Source organism: Podarcis melisellensis, assembly GCF_964234715.1.
Source record: "Podarcis melisellensis genome assembly, chromosome: 11".
Taxonomy (NCBI): Eukaryota; Metazoa; Chordata; class Lepidosauria; order Squamata; family Lacertidae; genus Podarcis; species Podarcis melisellensis.
The window spans coordinates 32,880,435-32,903,598 of NC_138543.1; the positions used below are offsets into that span (position 1 = coordinate 32,880,435).

The 23,164-nt window shown below is 39.8% G+C and overlaps 1 protein-coding gene and 1 long non-coding RNA gene across 5 annotated transcripts in view; one reads left to right on the forward strand and one right to left on the reverse strand.

The window, feature by feature from the left end:
* Positions 1–2,515: 2,515 nt before the first annotated feature.
* The window catches only part of LOC309380361, a 194,036-nt gene continuing 173,387 nt past the window's right edge, over positions 2,516–23,164 (forward strand). Inside the window, exon 1 of the long non-coding RNA XR_014172873.1 lies at positions 2,516–4,811. This is a non-coding gene — a long non-coding RNA (uncharacterized lncRNA). The remainder of the gene's footprint in view (positions 4,812–23,164) is intronic.
* Positions 13,624–23,164, reverse strand: part of MSH3 (mutS homolog 3) — a 69,105-nt gene continuing 59,564 nt past the window's right edge. For 3 of the 4 annotated variants that reach the window (XM_081930142.1, XM_081930140.1, XM_081930141.1), the window contains 7 exons: positions 21,516–21,623; positions 21,120–21,234; positions 19,963–20,120; positions 17,311–17,497; positions 16,672–16,801; positions 16,187–16,361; positions 13,624–14,632 (listed from right to left, as the gene is read on the reverse strand). In XM_081930142.1, coding sequence (XP_081786268.1) covers positions 14,527–14,632; positions 16,187–16,361; positions 16,672–16,801; positions 17,311–17,497; positions 19,963–20,120; positions 21,120–21,234; positions 21,516–21,623 — 979 coding nt within the window. In that variant the 3' untranslated portion in view covers positions 13,624–14,526. Of the gene's footprint in view, positions 14,633–16,186; positions 16,362–16,671; positions 16,802–17,310; positions 17,498–19,962; positions 20,121–21,119; positions 21,235–21,515; positions 21,624–23,164 lie in introns of those variants that run through there. The other variant, XR_014172820.1, reaches the window with a different exon arrangement.

A 23,164-nucleotide genomic window follows, 5' to 3' on the forward strand; every position in this document is an offset into this window, starting at 1 on the left:
TATAAGCCTCAGGGCAGTGCCTGTCTGTTTTTTCTGGTTTTTTGATGTGAGCTGCTTAGGGAGACAATCTTTGCCTGGAATGCAAGATAGTAAATAAACAGCTTAGTGTTACATATTGTTGCACGCTACCCCACTCTCTCTGCAGTGTGAGATTCTAGGAGTTCCAGGCACTTACTCAGGGTTCATGATGTTTCCTTCAGAATGAGGTACAGGGAAGACTGTTGTATCTTTATGGCAAATGGTTTATTCACATATATATATACAATTTGAGTCTACGATAGAGGGGTTCACAGCATTAACACTCCCAGAAGATATTGCTTCCCCCATAGCCACAGCCTTGTATGCAAGCAGAAATCAGGCATTTCTCTACCTGGCAGGCTTCAGCCTTCTTCCTCCAGCTTCTAGCTCACACACACAACTCAGCTCTGATCTTTTCCTTTTCTAACTTCAGCAAGTTGAGGAAGGGGGGGCCTACTTGTTTGCCGCTAGGCCTTCGCTACTGGCAAAGCTGTATGCTTCCATTTTCAGTTAACCATGGTTTGTTATGCTTGAACCTTGACAAACTGTGGTTAGCTTTAACTATGGTTTCTTAATAAGCAAGCTTCAAATCATAATTCTGGCTTATTTGCATAAACCGGGGATGGGGTGTCATGGACCAGGAGTCAGCTTGGCCTGCGGAACAGCAGCCTGAAGGGGGAGAAGACAGAGTGGCTCCACCTGCAGCTGATCAGCGTTCAAGGACACAGAGAAGACGACACTGGTGAGAACCATCTTCAGCCATCTTAAGCAGAGCTTCCAGCAGTAGATGCTGGTAAGAATGCTTGTAGTTCCTGGTCCTACCTTGGTGTTTCCTGCTTGTCTTGGCCGCCTGATCATCGGATTCCCTGACCCCTAGTCCGTTTGACCACATGGTTGCAGTTTACTTGACCCTAGGACTGGACCCAACTTCGGATGCTGACTCTGCGTTCAGGCAAGTACACATCAGAGAGTCATGTGGTTGGCTGGCCTCCCACTCCACTAAGCTCTGCGTGTTTTTGCTCAGCAATGAGACTGCGGTAGTGGGGACCCCAGGCTTCTGTTTCTGACCCCTGGGACTCTTAACTTCTTCCTTGCCACACTCCTTAGCAGACCTGTTTGGGGCCCTCCTTCGGTGCTTTTGCCTGGCTGGAATCCATCCTTGAACCCTGACAATGCTACTTGCTAGAGGGATAGATAACCTATTGTACAATGATAAAAGTTCACATCAACTTTTCTGCTCACCTTTGCCTCTGGCCTGGTCTAGCAACAGCACATGACCCCAAGAAGGCTCTTGGGCTGGAAAGAGTTCTCTTCACTTGACATAAACTATAGTTAGCAGTAATTGCACTTCTGTGTCTGTGAACTGCACAGTGTTTCTGGAATTGGGCAGTGTTTATCCAGAAGGGATGATGTCTTCAGAGAAATTCTGACCAATTCACATAGTTCTAGTTTCTTTGTTTTAAATGGGCATTATTAGAGTTCTACGGTATTCATTGTTTTCTTTCTTAAAAGATACCCCATGGTGCTCAATCAGGATTGTAAAATGTTACAGTTATTATCACTTACTACTGTAATTATTTTGTATGATGAAGCTTTCCCATCCTGCAAAGCTGAGCAAGTGTTCTACCCAAGGGTATGTCTTTATGTTTCTCTGTTATTCATCTGTAATGCAAGTTGACAAGCACTATAACTGAGAGGAAGGAAAATGAGGGGTCTGGATTAAAGGTTGCTATTATGTAGAAAGAGGTTGCACTGGAAAAATCTCAATAGAAGACCCAGGAATCCTTTTATCAGGGCTATTTTTGATCTTTTAAAAATGGAAACATTACTCAAGATTAATTTATTTCTAAATTATAAACGTGTGTGTGTGTGTTCCTGGAAGAAACACCCTGTCACCCTGGATTCAACTCTTATCCTGTTCTTAGAAGTTATTACATGACTAATGCTAAAATGTGGATGTGCATTTCCACCGAAAGCAACACAGTGTGGACAGCTGGAATTGAGTTTGCTGTAATGCTAAACTTAGGTGGTTTAATGCCAATCAGTTTGGACATGAAACAGAGCCACCCCAAAAATAAGATTGTGGTTTTTATATACATGTCTCCCTCCCTAGGAACTCAGAAGTATATTCGTTTATAAATTAAAAGAAAAATAAATGCTTAACGTTCCCTACATCAAAGCAGGGCAACAAAGTCATATCCTGAGTAGCTTATTTCTCATGGAAATTGATGGAAAACATTCTTAAAGCTAGAATGATTAAACATATAGAAAAGATACCCTGTAGAGGAACATTAGGAGACTAACTAACTACAGTGGTACCTCTGGTTACATACTTAATTCATTTCAGACGTCCGTTCTTAACCTGAAACTGTTCTTAACCTGAGGTACCACTTTAGCTAATGGGACCTCCAGCTGCTGCTGCCCTGCTGCCACACGGTTTCTGTTCTCATCTTAACCTGAGGTACTATTTCTGAGTTAGTGGAATCTGTAACCCGAAGCGTATGTAACCTGAGGTACCACTGTACCAGTGAGTTGAGGGAGTGGGACCCACACATTTTGTGTCTGGCACAGAGCCTAATTTCCTTTGTTACCTTAATGACCCATATTTAGAGGGTCATTATAAGGAAGCTTGTCTGGTTATTACAACAATTTGAATCTTTCCTTAGACTTCCATGCTTGCTGGATCCAGGAATTGAAAGGGTCAAATGCACCTGCAACCTCGATTTATATAAATGCATTATGTTACTGGCAGGTCCCCCCGTCCCCTTTCGAAATAATCCTTAGCAAGAAATTTGCATCTTTTCATCTCTTCTGGACATTATATTGACATTACATTGACAGCCTACTCTACAAAGTTAAGATTTACGCTTGTTGGTCCACCTACTTTTCCCTCTGACCCTGCCACCATTGCCATGTGGCCCCTGAAAGATTTTCCAAAGGGAAATGTGTCCTTGGAGTGAATCAGGTTCTCTACCCTGGTCTATATAAAGTCTATCTCCCTCTCCAGGGTCCCTTTCCAGCCAACATGTTTGTTAGCTGGTGTGGAAGTAGAAATGCTGAAGGAGGGAAGAACAGAAATACGTACCAATAGCAACAACAACTCAAGTCTGCAAAGGGATGTAATAGCTTTTACAACAAAGGGTTCCTGTTGATTATTGGATTGCCACATTTTACTAGAGGTTGGATGGTGTTACGTTATAAACAATTAGTGTAAAGAATTCCTCACAAATTCTATTCTATTAGCAATCTCCACAATTTTTAATTTGGGTATATTTTTCACTTAGCCTGGACTTCTGCAAAAAGTTTTAGCACAGGAAGGAAAATGAACTCTAAAATGTCACTATTGGTGCTTAAGCAAAAGGCTTTTTCGGGGGGGGGGGAAACATTTTTTAGATAAGATATAAGAACCCCAGATTTCAGAATAGGCTCAATTTTAAGCTTACCTGTTGAAATATTAAGAGCACTGTGGTCCAACGCATCTAAATGCCATTATGATAAAAAGCAAGTTACATTGAGGTCATCTTCAGAATTGCTGGAGTAATAGTTCACTCCTGTTTATCAGCGCTCCACAGCGAAGGGAAAAGGCTTGCTTCCAAGTTAGTGTGTTTAGGATTGCAATCTGAGTTAGGAAAAGAAGTTTCTATCACCAATTTATGCTTACCATAAATTGGTGTCAGCAGGTATATCTTGAACTAGCACTCACAAATTGCAAGGCATTAAACATGACTGGTGTCACAGATTTGGGAGCCTGTGTACCATAGCCTTAGGGAGCCTAATTGACCACTTAGAGAGCAACAAGAAACAGGCTCAGTGTCAGCATCGTAGCAGACATGAATGAGCTTGCTGGGACTGGTTACTATTAACATCCTAAAACAACCACATTTAATAGTCTGGGGATGGCAACTGATGCTCATTCCCTTATTTTTCTTTAAAACTGTATTATCCTTTTCTACAACAAAACGGTGCTTCTTTCCAAGTAAAGGGAAAGAGCAGCCGAAGGAAACAGCACTTTGTTTCTGTAGTCTTGATGGTGCTATGTTTTAAGAGAGTTTAAAACACAAAAGTGCATGTTCCCAGGGTATTTATTTCTTAAGTGAGGTGGTTTTTTTGCTCTAACTTATCAGGAACGTAAAAATGGTTGTAAACAGCAGTGGGAAAGGGAGAGAGAAGAGAATTGTGTGCTTCACAGCTGAAGTAGTACATAACTTTCAATTCAACTGTTATGTCCATAGTAAAAAAAAAACCCACCCAGATGCACTATTAAACGTTAAATCTACGTTGTTGTACAGTTCTGCCCCTGGAAAAAGCACCCCTCTTTTAGTGACTGGATGGGAGGGGTTTTGAAACAGGACAGAAACTTATGTACAACATGCACACATCTGTTTCTTGCAGAAAGTGTTCCCTGAATTGAGTTATTTGCTCTCCAATCAGTTTGGCTGCATATTATCATGCTTAGAACATGATCCCTGATTGGTAAAAGTGCTGGTAATTTGATTCCATAAACATTACCCTCCCTCTGAATTGGCTTTATTTGTTCTCAGTGATGTCATCACATACTCAAGCTGAGAGGCTGTATGAGAATTTCACTGTTCTCAGGAAGAAATCTTCCCAAATGGGCATAGGCTGCTGAAGCTGCAAAATCCTCAAAAAGACTGTAAGCAATATAATCAGGGAGAGGGAATTGGGGTACATTTCTTTCCCACTAAATGTACAGTGGTACCTCGGGTTATATACGCTTCAGGTTACATATGCTTCAGGTTACAGAGTCCGCTAACCCAGAAATAGTACCTCGGGTTAAGAACTTTGCCTCAGGATGAGAACAGAAATCGTGCTCCGGCGGCATGGCAGCAGCAGGAGGCCCCATTAGCTAAAGTGGTGCTTCGGGTTAAGAACAGTTTCAGGTTAAGAACAGACCTCCGGAATGAATTACTTTCTTAACCCGAGGTACCACTGTACTGTGTTTCCCCTCCAAATGTTTAGAAGCAAGCATTTTTGAAACCACAGTTGCAGTACCTACCAGAAATTCAATTTGCAATTTATACCTCCAGACTGAATCTTAATACAGATTTGAAGTCTTAAACATCCAGGATAATTTTTAATTTGGAGGGTTTCCCTATTTTACTTTTTGGGTTACTTCCTGTTAGGCTGGTCACAATAAACATATTGGACTACTTTTGGACTACCCATATTGGACTACCCACACATTTTGTGTCTGGCACAGAGCCTAATTTCCTTTGTTACCTTAATGACCCATATTTAGAGGGTCATTATAAGGAAGCTTGTCTGGTTATTACAAATTTGAATCTTTCCTTAGACTTCCATGCTTGCTGGATCCAGAGAGGTTTTTCTCTGTTATGGACTAAGCACATGAAAATGCTTACACGTGATCCCAGGACTTACTTGGTCACTTGCAATGCTTTTCCTCCTGGTGTGATGTTTGTGTGATTTGATTTAATTTATCCTGAATTAAGGGTGTTTTCACAAACTAAGGTTTTCTCTTTCTCTCTTGGCAATTATAAATGGCTCTAATGCTGAAAACACCCATTTAAACACCCATCAATGCCCAAGTAAAAGGGAGTTACATGTCTGCATCACCTATGGAAATTATAAGATATTGGTGCAGATCAATGCATGAAAGCAGTCAATAATTATGAGGTGGGTATGGGTCAGCGGGGGGGGGGGGTTTAACATGTTAAATATTAGCCAGAACAGAATTCCCTCTGCTTGCATAAGCAAAAGGGACAGTCTGTCTCCATGCCACATGCTGCAGTTTTCATTTGGTTAATTGCAAGGGAGGAAAGTGTTGCTTTGATTTATTTTTGCCTAGAACTTGGCAGTAACATCAGAACTCCGCATTTTGACAGCGGCTTCTGCAATGTATCAGCCTGACACATTTTAACCGATTTTGTTAAATTCTAATCTTTTCCTTCATAATCAAACTAATTCAGCTGTAATTTTATTAAGGGGAGCCGATAGAGCTTGTCCTCTCTTTAGTGAAGAAAGGGCAATGGTTGTGTTTGTGGAAGGCATGGAGAAGTTGGAGGGGGGGGGAGTATTTCAGTGAACAAATCTTTATGCAGCTCATTTGCCAACACCTTTGTCTGGATTCTACCTCAGATTGAGCACGTTGTTGGAAAAATTCAAAGAGATGTTGGCTTTTAAACAAAAAATGAATTGCAGTGAACTGAGGAATTGCTGGTTTTATAATCACTTTTGCAATAGATCATTTATAACCAGACATCTAAATATTGTTCATGACTATATACGTTACTCTTAAAATACCTGGGTAGATTCAGCCACATCAATGTTTCCCAGAGCAATTAAAAATATAATCCAAATATAATCCAAAAAACTGAATGGGGCTCTGCTGAATATGCACTTTTTCTGCATATATATTTTGCTAAGTTGCAACCTAGTCCAGCAATATCCTACAGGCACATGGTAGGCCAGTTTTTGGGTTGCTGCAAAATGATTGCAAAACTTTGGCAATGGTTTGCAGTAAATATGACAATGGTGGATTTTGGGTAGTATTAACTGGAACCCTCACATCAATGTATAACTTACCTCTGTATTGTGTGGGGAAGCACTGTAAAATGCTGCAAAACAATTACATTCTAAACCTCTGTCGTCTTCTTGTATCACAGATTTGGGATGAGCAATAGAGCCTCACCTGGGGCAAGTCAGTCACAGTTCGGGGAGGCGATGCAAAATGTGGGGCTTTCACTGCAAAACAATTGCAAAACTTTGGAGTAAATAAGACAATGTGGGAATTTGAGTGCTGTTAACTACAGTGGCATTAACTTGGAACTCTGGTTTGATGTATTACTTGCTGTGCTTTTGGGGGGCACTGCAAAACAATTGCAAAAGCTTGGGCTCAGGTTTGCAGGGAATTCAAAATTTTGAAATTCGTGGTCAGATTTTGTGTATCATGATTTCTGCAAGCAGCTCCCTATCTGTATCCCCATTACCTAATTTTTTAACACCTTCTGAAGGGTTTACCTGCCAGACAAGGTTGACTCCAGGAACCCTAAAATTCCAAACAAAACGATATGTGGTAAACAGTGTGGTTCCTTCACACATATGGTGGACTGTTGTCTCTGTTGAACTGATTAGGCAACCCCATGTACATTGGTGTTCTATGTGTTACAGCATACTTTCACCTCTAGTAATACTGAAATGCTAATGAACTTTTATGTCAGAAAGCAAAAATCCTGGAAACTAATTTCCAGAGCTTTATATTATACTAACATATTACATATTTATTGCAAGCTTCCCATACAGCTTTCCCCATGGGAGCATATAGATGCTGTTCATTAATGTACATCTACATGTCGTGCTCCTTCTGGGGTAGTTTGTCTACATTTGGTCCCCACCCTGCACTCAGCTCTCACCTGTGCCTCCTAGAAGCTGTCAGCATGTGACAGTGGCTGCACTCCGGGAAACGGCTTTGACTGGCTGCCTCAATCAGGTGATTGTAACTGATGGGTCTCAAACTCTCAATGAGTTAGGGGGCTTTCCCTACATGCCAAGACAGGCTCTGGCAGATTGAAATGAGACCAATAGTGGGTCCAACAGTCAAGAAGGTAGTTTCTACATGTGCTGTAGAGGGAAGTGAAGGGCTGATGAGGCTGGAAAGGCAGCCCATCAAGGAGAAGGAAAACTCTGATCCTAAGTCTCTGCTGCCTTGCCGGATATCTTCAGTTGAAAGGGCTAAGGAATAGACCCTACACAATCTGGAGTGGAGTCCCTAAGGCTGTTGGGTGGCATTTTGTACACCTCCTTCCTGTAGCCAAGCTGGTGCCAAACCCATTCGTGTCTGCTTTCCTGTTCTAGAACAACATGGTGTTAGATCACCCCCAAACACTTAGGTGTGGATATTAATCTGGTAATCAAAATCTGCATTATGCAAAGGCAAGATGCATGTAATGCTGTAACAAATATGCATCTCTCTAGTTTTTCGCCACTGCAGTTGAAATTGCTGCTGTTTCTAAAACATAACTAATTAACAGAGATGTATCTGTCATGTAAGCAAGGTGAAGGATTCTGCTTGCATTTCTTTTATAAAGCTAGAGCATACAGTACAGAATAACATCCTCCCCATTACAAGTGAGTGTCACAAATGTTTTACTTTGGCAAAGGATAAGTTGCACAGTGCTCCCATAAAAGCTTTATTTGTGAGCCTAGCAGCAGGTCACTGGCAGTTCAGAGTAGAAGATTCATGAAATGCATTTAATTTATAGCACAAATCAGACTTTTGATGAATGAGTAAAAAAATAATAATACTGCAGCCTTGGCAACAATCAAACTAACCACCTCTTCATGGGTATTATCGCTAGTTCCATTCAAGATGCTGCAGAGACCTTGAGCTCCAGAAAAGATATTGTCTATAACAGCACTTCAAACTAACAGCCTTGATATGGAAAAAAAATTACTGTGCATCTCTGTATTGTATATGCATTCACTTTTGTCTTTTAAATAGACAGGGACAAAGTTAACGTGACAGTTTCGTTAACTGGCGGGTGCCAAGTATAAAAGACACTTGTGCTTCAGACTAAAATGCCTTTTACATTCAGAAAATGAATTCCTCCCTATATTGGTGAATTTTATAAAATACCGTATTGGCCTGAATATAAGTCTCACTTTCCCCCCAAATTCCGACTGTGACAAGTTAAAGTGCAGCTTATGTCCACAATCTGACGGTATGCAGCCAGAAGCATGGCAAAGTGATGCCCACCCTGCCCATAATTTCCCGTCCTCTCCCCCAAGACCAGGAAGGGAAAGAGCAAGGAAGGGAGAAGGCCGCTGGCAACGCAGCATGGCTCTCCCCCCCCCCCCCAGTATGCAGCCAGGAGCAGCGAGGAATGGAGGGGCTTATATTCCGGTATTTTTTCTTTCCCCCACCTCCAATATTAAAGGTGTGGCTTATATTCGGGCCAATACGGTACGTAGGAAAGTGTGTTAGTTTAAATGTTAGCCTTACTCAAAGTGCTGTGTTTAGCGACCCAGCCTACACATTGAATTTTGTATCTTTTTTTCCTATTTAAATTTTTTTATGGAGATTTCGCAAGCTACATAACGTCAGTATCAAAAATATGATAGATTTCCTACCTCCCATTTGGTGCAACAGGTTCACTGTGCTATCCCAAGTAAAAAGTGAAATTGAAATGACATAGACAAGATTTTTTTATTATTTCCTTAACGTTAGAAGTATACTAGACAATACGGCAGATCCCTCCTAGCATTAGTTATCTTTGAATTTTGAGGGTAAAAAATCTAGCATACATTCCATGTATTGATAATTATTCATTTGGCTTTAACAAAATGCTGTTGGTGTTCTGTGGGCCAGTCTCCAGAGACTTTCCAGTTCTGCTTCTTGCAGCCATGTGTAGTGTATCCATGACCCACCTGCATCCATGTCAGTTTTAGAGCAGCCATTTGACATGTAAAAACCAAAACATAACCTTTTCATCTGACAGGTGAAAGATTGTCAATTATAGTGCCGCATTTAAAGCACTGATTTTATTAGAGCAGTAACAAAGAACGGTAATAATTACACTCAAATGGAAAAAGTAGTTCCTTCTTCAAAGAACTCCTGTTGTTTTCAGAAGCCATACTATGAGATCGCATGGAATTCAATCCACCCATCATTTAGAGCCAGTCAGAACCACTGATTCAACCAGCTACAAATCCACCTAACAAATCTCACAAGATCTGGTACATAAAGACAGGGATATGGGCTTTCATAAATATCCTAAGCATGATCTACAGTGTAGCCTCTGGGTTGCAGCCTGGTCTTCCTTGATCTTTGGTCCCTAGTAAACTGCCACCCCCCGTGCTCGGACTCAGGTGAGTAAGTGACCTTCACTTTTGTCATTGCTTTTATTTACATAAGGGAGGGGATCACTTATACAAGGCTATTCTTGATGCATTGTACCATCTGATCCAACCAAATAATAGGCAATCATTTCACCAATATCTGAACACTGATTTACATGCAGAATATCTTGGGTTTCCTTGGAACTAATTTACATTGAAACCAATGGAACTTGCTTCAAAGGTTTACTTGGGAAAAGAGATGTAAATCATCTGAAGGATTTACTATTCTGATTTAATGTTGATCAAATTACTTGCCTTTTCTTCAATTATTAGAATAACATGGCAATGAAATTTTACCAGTATGCTAGGTACTATAAATAAGCACTTTTCAACATTCAGAAAGTTTGCAGTGTCTGGACAATAGCTGAATTTTAATTTTTTATATTTAGGGAAGAAAAATCTATTTTAATATGCAGGCAGGAGAAAAGGCTCTGTACTCTGAAACTTTAGTTTCTGTTGCATAAGCACAGGAGATAAAAATATCTAGAAATCTTTGCAGGGTTTTCCCCCCCTCTAAGCATTTTATTTATCACATTACTTTTTGTACAATTTTATGAAAACCAGCAGATGATCAGACAAATGAATAGAATACCTGGCCCAAGGATTACTGTAGAGGCACATGCCACCAGTTCCTTATGCATTTACAGATAATTTGACTATAAATGACATTTGTATAATACAGGCAAACCGCCACTTACGCGCAATTGACTTGCATGCAACACATGTATACATGCAGCGCTGGGGGGAAAAATAATTCAATTCAAACCTGAAATAGCAGAGGGCTGGAAAGTTCTTGTGGCTCACAAGGAGACCCTCCCCAGAGTCCAAAGAGGACATTGGTCAGCCAAAAATCCAGGAAGAAAGGTTTAAAAGGCTTTTCAAAAAAATGGCATGCAGGAGTGCTCCCTGCCACTGCACTATCCCGCTGAACAGCTGTACTGGGTGGGAAGCTGTATTGCTGCAGGCTCCCTACTTACATACATTTTGCTTATGTGGGGGGGGGTGTCCAGATCATAACCCCCTCGCAAGTGGGGAGTCACCTGTATAACACAAAAATATTGTATTATAATTGAAATCATTGAAACACCCCTAAACTTAAGACATTTGTGAATTTAGGTAGCATGTTTCAGAACCAGAGCGGAGAGAGGCCAAAGGGCCCAGCAGGCCAGGAATTTATCCCTGCCCTGGATGCGGGGCCAAGTGCTACCATTGGTCAGTTGGTCCCATGCCCAGGGAAACACCTCTAATTCCTCCTGCCATTGATCAATTTGGCAGCAAGAGGATGATCCAGCCTGCAATAGGCCAGGTCACAGAGGAAGCCCGAGGGCCCACCTGCAAAGCCGCCCGTCCAAGAAGGGGCAACCAGACTTCATGAAATACCGGTAGGTGCTGCAGGATGGCCAGCGGCAATTTGGAAAATGGCTCATGGTGTTTATGCACCTTCCCACATTCCAAACTATTGTTTTCCATGTAATCCAAGTGTAAATGGCTGCCAGTAATTATCTATTTAGAAGCAGAACTAAAAGTGCCCAGACTTACCTTAAAATGGACAAGACAGCAGCAACAGATGTTGCCTTGGTCACTTCCAGTAGAGACCCATAACGAACTACAATACCTGCTGCAAAGATTGGGACTTGCCACTAAAGATGTATAGATGAAGATCCTGCTGATGGAAAATTTTCAGATGCACATATTAATTCTTTTTAATTTAATTTTGTGTTTGAACACCAAGCAAGACCTTGTATTGCATGTTTAGTTTTTAATGCTGCCTTGGGAGGATTTTCCTCCCTATTCTAATTTTAAAGTAACTTAGCAAAACCTGACAAGTAATTAATGGTAATTACTAAGCCAAGTGATGACTACACAGATATGGAGCAGGAATTGGCTGGATACCAAGGACTGGTAGCTAGATACTGATGAGTGGGCACCGGGAGAAGTGGGCACCGACTTCGAAACAACCAGTAATTTAGTGCATGGAATAAAGCTGGTCCTATGATTCCCAGTGGTCTGGAGAACAACAGGTAACAGGAAGGTTGTAACTGGATACCAAAGCAGGTCACATTTTGACCTTGTTTGCTGTGCATGCCTTACACTTCATGTGGTACCTTCAGGGTTTAATAGTCATACCTTCAACTAAGGCAAGCATTTTGGAAACTACCTCAAAGTTTAAATGACCAAGGTGTCTGTTGTGCCACATTTAGAAGCTGGGAAGATGCCCACCAGCACAGACTGGACTGCAACAAAACACAAATATACAAAAAAGAACACTGTAGGAATAAAGGAAAAAGAAATGCTCTCTCAATGAAAATTGGCAAAAGTTCGTCCTGAAGCTGTAGAGGTTAAGGTAGAACTGAGTGGGAAAGCAGGAGCCATGTCACTTTGAGCATGTGTGCTGAGATGTGGGCTCCCCTCCAAAACTTTCACCCACCTTTAGAAAACTGCAAATGATGCTTTGTGCAGGGATGCAGTATGTGTTTTGGATAAATATGCAAATAATATCAAATAATATCAACTCCCACAGGGCTTCCTAGGCTGCAGATTTCTGCCCGAAGCACAGGGCGCTCTGCTTCAGCGCACCCCGCGCAGCAGGCTATCCGCGGGCTCCCCAGGCTTGCTGATAGCTTCCTGAAGCCTGGAGAGTGAGAGGGGTCGGTGCGCACCGACCCCTCTCGCTCTCCAAGCTTCAGCGAAAGCCTGCATTTGCCCCATAGGACGCACACAGATTTCTCCTTCATTTTTGGAGGGGAAAAAGTGCGTCCTATAGGGCAAAAAATACGGTAATACATGAAGCCTAGTATCTGAAGCAGGGGTGCCAACTTGAATAAAATATGAGGGGGGGAGGTAAGGCCCGCCCCACATAATTGATCACATAACACAGTGCATGCACACCATTTGAATGACAATGTTCACCAACGTGGGGGGCAGCCCCTCAAATATTTTATTGGGAGGGCCAAAGACCCCTTGGAGTTGGCTCCTATGATCTAAAGAGAGCCTTTGGTGCATCCAAACACTTTAGGCATACTCCTCAAAGTTTCTCTGCCTAGCTGCAGCAACTAATGCAGCAATGGGAAGCATTCTGATGAGTCTCCCCAAATTTCGGATTCCTTTTTTTTAATTGCAGCAGAGAGAAAGCATCAGAAGTCAAAATCAGAGCCACTGCCAGAGATTTCCATGTACAGAAGAATCACTAATGATTCTTTGGAGCCAATTCATTAATTCTGAAACTATATAACCAAGGATGTTAAACTAATATCCTCCATACAAAACATCATATGCCATCAGTAAGTGTTAAGCTTTATCAATACCAGCATCAAAGAGCTTCAAGCAGAAAGAATTATAGCATTTTCGACTGTGTGTACGTTTTCATTTTGTATACTTCATGGAAGTTAACAATTACAGTAGTTAGTTAGATCATTTATTCTTACTGAGTGCTTGACAAACTGACTTGTACTTGTTTTGTTTGGGCTTGCAAATGCATCTGCAGTAGTAGCAATATTATTTTTATCAAGATTTCATGGGCATTTCAAGAGCATAAAGAGAGATGCACATACATTGAATATTTTCAGTATATTCTGTGGGAATGCATCAGGACAAATGTCAGCAAGAAACTACTAACATCATTAAAAAAATAAGCATCATGAAATATTATTCTGTATTACTGAATTGATAGTAAACATCTGCTAAATCATACTGTTCAGTCATTGTAACATTAATAGAAATCAATGTATCCTTTTAAAATCATCATTTTATTTAATACAAATGTGTTTTCCTGTAATTTATAAACATGATTTTCATGTTTTCCATCTGAAATTAGTTAACATCATCAAACTATAAAAAGCATTTTTCAGTATTTTAAATAAAGTACAGTTTGGAGATAATGTTTATAAAGTTTGGGAAACATAATATGGGCAAATTTAACAAAATACTTGCACTTCAGTGGAAAAACCCACCAGACAGCAGTTTGAAAAAACAAGTGGAGCTTACAAAATATCAACTGCATTTAAATCAATGAACCATTTCACATGGGCCCATTTTGGCTAGATTTTTCTTTACATGATTTTGCCCGTGTTATGTGCCCATGATTATGTCAAGAAGGCACCGTGTAAATGGTTCATTCTGTAGCAATTTTCACGGCTGCAGTAGCTATGGTAGTTTACATCTCTAGGTAATGTGGCAGGAGACCCATGAAGTGATGTCCCATGCTTTTTTTGTTATTTCATTTTAAAGTGAAAAGCAACTACAGGCACCTCCCAAACTGAATCTGGCCACAGCATTGGGAGAATGATGCCTAATAACCCACCTACTCACGTGCAGGTTCCAAAACTAAATTCCCGCCAGACTTTTTTATCCTATGGGAAAGAAACATACAGGTACTATGTGGTTACCTGTCTGTTTCTCTGTTTCTCTGATGTCTTCTACTTATCTGGCACATAGTATGCTACTCCACATAACTACATCACTGGAGACAGTTTGCATGAATGAAATGAAAAAAATGTCCATGTGAACCACCCATTCATCAGATACACACCTATGATTTGAAATTTCACTGCATGAATATATAGCTTTGTATAATAAATTAATTTAAATCTTCTATGCTATTTCCATTTTCTATTGGCAGGTTTTAAGGAATCTTTAAAGTTGGCTGAAATCATTATCTGTTTCGCACATACTTTTCCATCTTTGCAGTTCTCCAGAATCGGTAGTATTCCATATTTTAACAAAGGTCATCAGCCTTTTTCTAAAAGCAAACAAACACCAAGTTCAGTGTTAGAACTTCATTAAATGTTCAGTTCATTAGTATTTAAATATCTCAGTAAAGAAGAATTAGATGAAGAAAGGCAAGGCTGATTTTTCTAACTAGACAAAGTATTATGAATGCGTTTACATTTGATGTCACAATGGTGGTGTGGAAAGAAAAGAACATGGGGGGAATCCACTAGAATATTTTAACGGAAATGAAAACTATGTTAAAAACACATATCTATATTTTTTTACTGCAGAAAGTATTATTACTTAAAGTGAAAGCATAATCCAGCCTGTCCCATACATGTGTGCCAATGTGGAATCCCACACACTGGAGAAATATTTATTTTATCCTCACTTCCTACTATTGTGTGAATTTTCACACAGAAGATACTAGAATTAATATCTAATTCCTACAATGAAAAAGTGCAATATACTACCCTGGGGTTATTCAGAAGACAAAAGCAAATTTTTGAAAACATTAGGGCAGGAGACGCCAATATTTTTGGATGCATGGACACATCTGCAAACTGAATTGCTGTTGGCCCGCAACCAAGCACACACTGCAACCCTTTCTACTGGCCAGAAACAATGCTTCTTTTAAGTCTAATTTCAGCAAAAAGAGGGGGCCATGTAGCCAATCAGGAAGGCCATTTGTGGGAGCACATATGTGCCCATAAGCACCCAACTGGCAACCCCTGCATTAGGGCCATAAAAATTGTGATTCTAAATTTTCTTCCCCTTTCAAGTTTGCAAATGGTAAACAGTTTAATCTTTTTTTTATAGTGAATTATTACCAAAGCGATCAAGTTATTTAGGGTGTCAAGAAAGCATTGACCAAATTTAAATAGTGTTTCAAATGTATGAAAGAAGGAAAGAAGCATGTGTTTAACAGTTCCGTCTTGCCTTAGCCCTTTAAAGCAGTAATGAACAGTACTTGTTGGGACCTTTTTTTAAGATGCACTAGTAATTTATTTTTCATTACTTTTTAGAAGTCTTTTAGGAGCACACACCCTGATTGTTTGCAAACATTTACAGGGAGGTGATACCACATCACTGTTTAATGAACAGGAGCCCATCTGGAAGAGTCCTCAGTCCCAGAAGTATTTCACTTACATTTCTGAATCCTCAATCCAAAATATAAATGTTATATTTAAAGCGAGACTTCCATATTACACCCCTATAGCTGTTTAAGACATGTGCTAAAGGGTTGAAGAAATGACTTTAGCACTCTGTTGACATGGCTAGTATGGACCCTGAGCCATGCCGTTTTGGTTGTATCAGGTCATTTTTGCTACATCAGGCCATTAATGAGCAGTCATCACAATTGTTAAAGAAAAACATACAGTTCCCTAAAGAAGTTTTTTCATTAATAGAATTCACGTTTAGCTACTCAGACTGTAGGTTGTAATGACGTTAATGTAATTAAGCATTTAGGCACCTCTTGAAAATCTTTTAAATCTACTTTTTATGGCTGTTCAGAAAGGCTCTCCCAGATGATATATGTGAAAGTTTTATTACTAAGATGTCAATCAATCCATTCTCTAACCTTTTCATATTCTCTAATCTCTCTAGTTCTTTTGATTTGCGAGCTGCCTTTTTAAGAATTTCATCAGGAACATCTGCTAGTTTAGCAACGTTTAGCCCATAACTCTTTGTGGCAACTTCCCTTGTTATTTGATAAAGGAAAGTGACAAATTCAGGATTTTCTTCACCTTCAGATCCTAGGAAAACAAAAAACAAAAACATACATTTGTATGAAGATGTCATAATTGAGTTCAATGTGGTTTATATTTTATTCAACTCAAAAACCTGGAAATCTTACTTCAAGTCAACCACCACACTGCGCTAGCTTTTCAATCGTTTTAGCCACATTCGCTCGGTGACCAACCCCACATGGTTGTGGTGAGGATAAAAAGGTAAGAAGTATGCCACCTTGAGCTCCTTGGAAGAAAGGTGTGATATGTGAAATGTATATTCATATATATATATATATATATATGTATGTAAATGTATCTAAATTTGATATCATACCACTTTCTTGTTCACGATCATCTTCATTCACCAGAAATGCCATATGGTAATTCCCAACTTGTCTCAGGTAGGCCCTTTCTAATTCACACACTGGAGGATAATGGGTGACAAACAGTGTCAATGAACCAACCTAGAGAAATAAAATATATTAAGGCTTTAAAATATGCATACTTCCTATTTAGAGGTGAGGGAGGGGAAGAGGCAACTAGGTTCAGTCCTAGTCATTTGACTGAATCAGCCTCAGTTTTCTTGACAGATGGTCTTTACCAAGAATGGGACAAGGTGCAAACCCTGCTCCTTCTCAATCGCTCTGTGGCTTTTGTTACTGCTGATAACTGTATCCTGGACCAGCTCCACGGAATCTGTTTCTAGGGAAGGTGCACTGAGATAATCATCTGGGGACAACTCATTTTCACAACTTAAAGTCTTCTAAACTTTTAATGTTGGTGAAACACTTTTTAGACATGCATCATTTTGCAACACAGTAATTCAGCTTTACTAGCAAACCAGAGGTTAAACTAACCCCTTTCCAGCCCCTGGGGATCATGGGGAGCGTTCGCACTTCACACTAACGTGTCACAACACACAGTTTGAAAAGCTCTGACTTAGATCATTCAAAGGGACAGATAATGCACTTACATCTCTAATAAAGTATTCCAGGGTAGCATAAGCAATTGCAATTCCATCATGTGTGCTAGTTCCTCTCCCCAGTTCATCCAAAATTACTAGTGAATTGGAAGTTGCTTTAGTAATTATATCAGCTGTTTCTGTCAGTTCTTCCATAAATGTGCTTTGACCTTTGAATATGTTGTCTGTGGCACCCATTCTGCAAAATAAAACAAAATTGTTCAGTATTATTAGAAAATAATACAAATTAGAAAACCAGGAAGCACACACTATTGAGTTTTTAAAATAAAAAATGCATAAAGAATGAGTAAAAATCATCTGAACTTCTATTATGTAATTTTGCTGTACATAAGAATATTATCTGGTTACTGAAGTACACAAGAAAAAACTCCAAAATATAAAAGTGTTTATTAATTTCAATGGGTCTACTCTGAGTAAAACCTAGTTGAATATCATTCCATGGTCTTCAAATATTTATTGCAAGAAAACAAGATGTATGCTCTCTTCCTGCAATTAATTTTAATATTTTGTTTTATATTTTCGCAAACTGCCTGGATGTTTTCTTACAATCATATAAATTTTGTTAAATAAATACTTTTTTGAGCCAGGATATGTTTTGACAAACTTTTGGTACTGAAGGTTTAAAATATTTAGTTATGCTTGATACTTCACTGGAAACTACATGAACATCTAGACAACAATGCAGATGTATACTGCCGCATGTGTTGCACCCTAACCATTTGTTAAACTAATTACATTCATGGAAAAAAATTTCCCAGGACTTCCTTAGCAGAAGTGGCCTTTATCTTTTAGCTATGTTCAGGAGCAGCTGTAAAAACAAATCTCTTTTGTCCATGATAAATAACAATTCTACTCTGGTCCAACAGTGATAAGTGGTCCAAATGATACACAAAAAACATTAGATAAGAAATGAACTTGCTTTTGACATCTATTGTATGTACAATATTACTTAGAATAAATACATTTAATCCTCATCCCTAATATACTCTTATTACTTGCTCTGTGTTTAAAAGCATTAAAAAAATATTGGGCACTTGAAAATAACTTTGCTGGCAAAGGTACTTCAGGAATGATGTATGTGTTAGTTCACTGCTGCTAAGACAAAACCAATTTGACACCACCACAAGGCACTGGAAGTCAATCCCCAGCAAATTCCAGGCATGTCTTCAGTTAGTATGCTACTCAACGACAACCAATTTGTTAATACTTCATAGTTTTTCTTTTAGTTACCGGTAATTCCAAAGAAGTAAAAAAATGTATTTTCTAGTATTAATTTACTCCAAAATATTGTATGTTTTCCCGGATTATCGTTGTTCTTCCAGGTCTCTAGTCAATTATTAGTAATACATGTAGCAGATGAGGTCCCATGTCACCCAAATTATTATAATTTTTCATCTCTCCCCACTCTTACACATGCAGCAATACAGTTGAAGATTGCAAATTGTGCAGAGATCCAATTTAATTACTTATTTCAAGTGTTGATAAGAGACTCATCTGCACAGAGCAAATTCTATCTGGAAACAATTCAATAACTCCTGAGCCAACTAAATCCCATTCCAGAGAATAAAGCATTTTGTACAATTATCAAATTCAATAGACAATTTAAAAAACAAACACATATTTCAGATTTTTTGTCTGCACCTATCAGACATAAAAATATGCTTCGTTTTTATTAAAGTTACAAAAGAGGTATATCACTGCTGCCAGAATGTTTTTGATCCCGTTAGATGATGTGCAACAGGGGCAGCATTGTTTAATTGACTTCTACATTTAGATTAGATAGCCTGTACAAGAAAATACACTCAACGGACACATCAAAGCACAAAGGGGGGAAATGATTACTTGCTATAACCCTAAATTATTAATATGAATTTTCAGCGATAATCATGAGCAACTTCATAAACTGAAACTCTGAAAACAAACAGCATTTAAGGAAATCCTAGTTTCAAAGCAAATTGCTGCATCATGCAGCAGGGAATTATGTAAGCAGGTCTGAATTGCTTAGCACACTGGTCATGAGAGAACCTGCATACTCCTTAAGATCATTACAGACAGAAATGTCATGTAATTAAAACATCCTGGAATCTGATGAGGTGGGCAGTTGTGTCAAGGACATCACTTTAGCAGTTACTGTTAAATTACTTTCAAACAATGAATTAAGTTGGCTGCAAGCTGATTTTCCACATAATCACAAATCCATTCCTGACTGGGGAGTTAAAAATGGCTCAAAGATCTAACTGAGTGTTGAACTGGGTCATTAGGAACCTTTGGTGACAGTTTCCAGCTACCACAAGGTAACTCTCACAGGAAATAGGACCATCATGAAATGATGAGATGTAAATGGGAGACAGAAACATGTGGCCATGAAAAGGAGGAGACATGATAAGTAAATAAATGTGTTCCCTAGGTAGGTAGAGGATACACAGCCCAATGTGGAATCTGAGCCTTTAAGCATAACCCATCTTCATATTTCCAAACTTTTCCAGTGACCTTGAGAGCTAAAAACTTGCTCTTCATTTCAAGAACGATATACACTCAGCCAATCAGCACACACAAATGATATTTTAAAAGAAATGTCTTATGAAGTGAAATTATATTTTACAAGATTACTTATCTTTAAAACATGAAGCTTTGACATCTCACCTGGTAAATATACCAGTCACAATACCAATTCTTGCTTCCTCAGCTGGTACATAGGAACCAATTTGTGCCATGACTGTGATCAATGCAACCTGCTTTATGTAAGAGCTCTTTCCTCCCATGTTAGGTCCAGTAATTATCATTACCCTTTGACCGTCTTCCTGGAGAAAGGGAAACTATCATTAAAATACTTTTCAGAAGCAGGTAATTTAACAGTTCCAGGACTGCAACCTCTGGACCAATGTCAAGGGTAGACCCACCCAGAGCACACTGCAGTAATCCAACCTTGAGGTTTTAATGCGTAAACAACTGTGGTCAAGCTACCCCTGGCATCCCCATTCCACACTTCCCAGATACATATTAAAGATATAAAGACACTCCACACAAAACCAGCTGTTCAATCATAATAATGTAGTACCAATAGGTCTTTTGGCAATCAATGTCAAAAGGTAGCAAACTGGGAGAGACATACGTATGACATAAAAATATCAGGCATGACCCACACCTCAGCTGTCACCTGAGACAAAAATGACTTCCTCCTCTCCTCCACCCAGGAAGGGTTAAGTTCCATGCTAAGTTGGATTCTCACTGTAGGGGAATGATACCATTTGTCTCTCACGTCACTGCAGGCTACTTCCAGGTTCTCACACTGTAAATGGTCTAGAGAACTGTGCACAGTATTCCAAATGCAGCCACATCATAGATTTGTATAATGGCATTTTGATATTAGCAGTTTTACTGTATTTTCAATTCCTTTCCCAATGATCCCTAGCATGAAATAGCTGCCACACACTGAGCTAGCCCCTATTTGCTTTTTCAATAGGTTTCAATTCTACATGATTTCACCAACACATGTGGTGTCTCAGAACATAACCCCTGCATAAACAGGGAGATGCCTGTAGCCCACTTATTCCTAATCTCTGCTTCCTGCTACTTAACCAATTCCTGGCCCACAGAAAGACCCCTCCTCTTATTCCATGACAGTTAAGCTTACCGTACTTAGTACCCAGTCAAAACCTTTTTGAAAGTCCAAGCACAGTATGAAATCAAGAAACCATGTTCAGTGTCTTTTTAGTCTACGGGAGGGGGGGAGTTAGGGGGCTAATCCACAACAAAAACATGGTGTCATGTTATATTTTGATTCCCTATACCATACTTACTGATAAATGTGTATCATTTGGAACATACTGCTCTTGTTCTCCCAATAACACATCAATCACAGGGTGCTTCCCATTTTTTATCATTATCTCTGACCTTCCATCTTTTATGACAGGTCTGAAAAGAAAATTATGTTACAGCATGTTAGATGGAGTTTGGGGTGAGGTATCTGAAACCAGACTCTTGCTTTTCTGAAACTGAATCAATCAGGCCACAATCTACAGGAAATGTAAATCAATCCATCCTACCCAGAAACTACACTGTCTAATCTTTTGAAGCATCACTATGTGTCCTCAAATATGACAAACATACGTTTGACAGTACTCATTTTTGTAGTCTAGTAAAAAAAATCAACAAAGCTAACCGTAATATTCTACCGTTGTTTAGACAGTGATTACCTGCAGTAGTCTCCTTGTTTGGCAACCTCACCCAGGGAAAATATACAGTCCACAGTTGCTAGGTGACCCACAGCTTTAGATATTGTGTAGTAATGGTCGTTAAAATCACTATACAGAGGTAAATGGGGGGGGGGGGAGAAAGACGTGAATAAAATATTAATATGAATAAAATGTTGAACTAAGTGGCAGCACAGGATAGTCTTTTAAAATATTGCTATATAAAGTTTCTATATAAAGGTTTGGACCAGCACTTTTTGGGGGTAAAACTGAAAATAAAAAAGAGATGCTGGTACTCATATATGTGCAGTGGGTGTCAGCAAAAAATGGCTGCCATGGGCAGAAAAAAATGTGCTAGTACTCTGTACCAAGAAGAGTTCTCTCTCTCTCTCTCTCTCTCTCTCTCTCTCTCTCTCGTTCTCTCTCTCTCTCTCTCTGTGCGTGTCTGTCTGTCTTTCTGTCTCTGTCTCACTCACATACAGGCAGAGACAGAGAGAGAAAACACCCTGGTTGGGACTATTCTTTAAAGGACAAACAAAATTAAATTAGACCATGTGGAAAGGGTATATTAACAGTGCAATGAGGACTGCCAAAAGATGAAGAATTTATCGCATTAAAATAAGTATTTGCCCTCCTCTTATGAATTACTACTGCAAGACATTAGTGATATCAGGTGACACATTCTTCTTTTGTAGCATGTCAAGCCAAGTGATTGATGGTAGACGCTATACACAAACTAAAAGGGACAACAGGCCCTGCCTGCAGACTTACATACTAAAGATTGCCTAAACTTTCCATTTGTTAGGCAAGAAAGCAGGAGTAGGAATAGCTGGCAAAGCAGTGGCTGAGTCAGGGCTGTGTGGGTGCACCAGTGGAGCCAATCCTGCACTCTTGCCAGTGCACCCACACAGCCTTGACACACCCACACCCTGCCCAATCCAGGTAAGCAGGAGCAACACGGCTGTTGGAATGGCACCACCCCACCATACCAGTGCCTCATGCTTTCTTCTCTAACGGACTTTGTACCATTGCAGATTTTGTTCAAGAGCAGAACCTACCTCATATTGATCTGCAGCACTCTGTGCTAAGGTAGAGCTGTGTTACCCAGCTCTTCTGGCAGCTCCTCTCTGCCATTAGGGGGGAAGAATATGTTAAGTGTTGCCAGCAATACATGAGAGATGGTCCTGAGGCATAGTAGCTGCTGTTTTTCTTCAACTGTTGTAGAAGTTGTCTGGGTACAACAGTGCCATTGGTGGAAAGAGGCGGACAGTCTGTCACTATAATTAATTTCCTAATGACATTCTAAACATCTTTTGCTAGAGAAATGTCACATTCTTAAGCTGGAAGTTCTTTTGACTTTGCTATTGTGCTATTGTGTTGTTCGTCAGGAGGCAAAGAGGGACAACTGCTCTGAGCCTCACAGTTAGTGCCCATGGCCAACAGCGCCACTGCCCCCCCCCCAATCTGCCTGGCAAGGCTTTCTACCTCTGCCCTTTCTAGAGAAAGGCAGGAAGGGGGGAGGTGGAGGGCTTTGACAGCACTGCCACTGCAACAGCAGCAACAAGAGAAAAAAATGTAAGGAGGTAGGGGGAAGATCACGTCTGCTAAAGTAGTGGCAAACCCTCTCCATTACCAGCAAAAAGTAAGCTGGG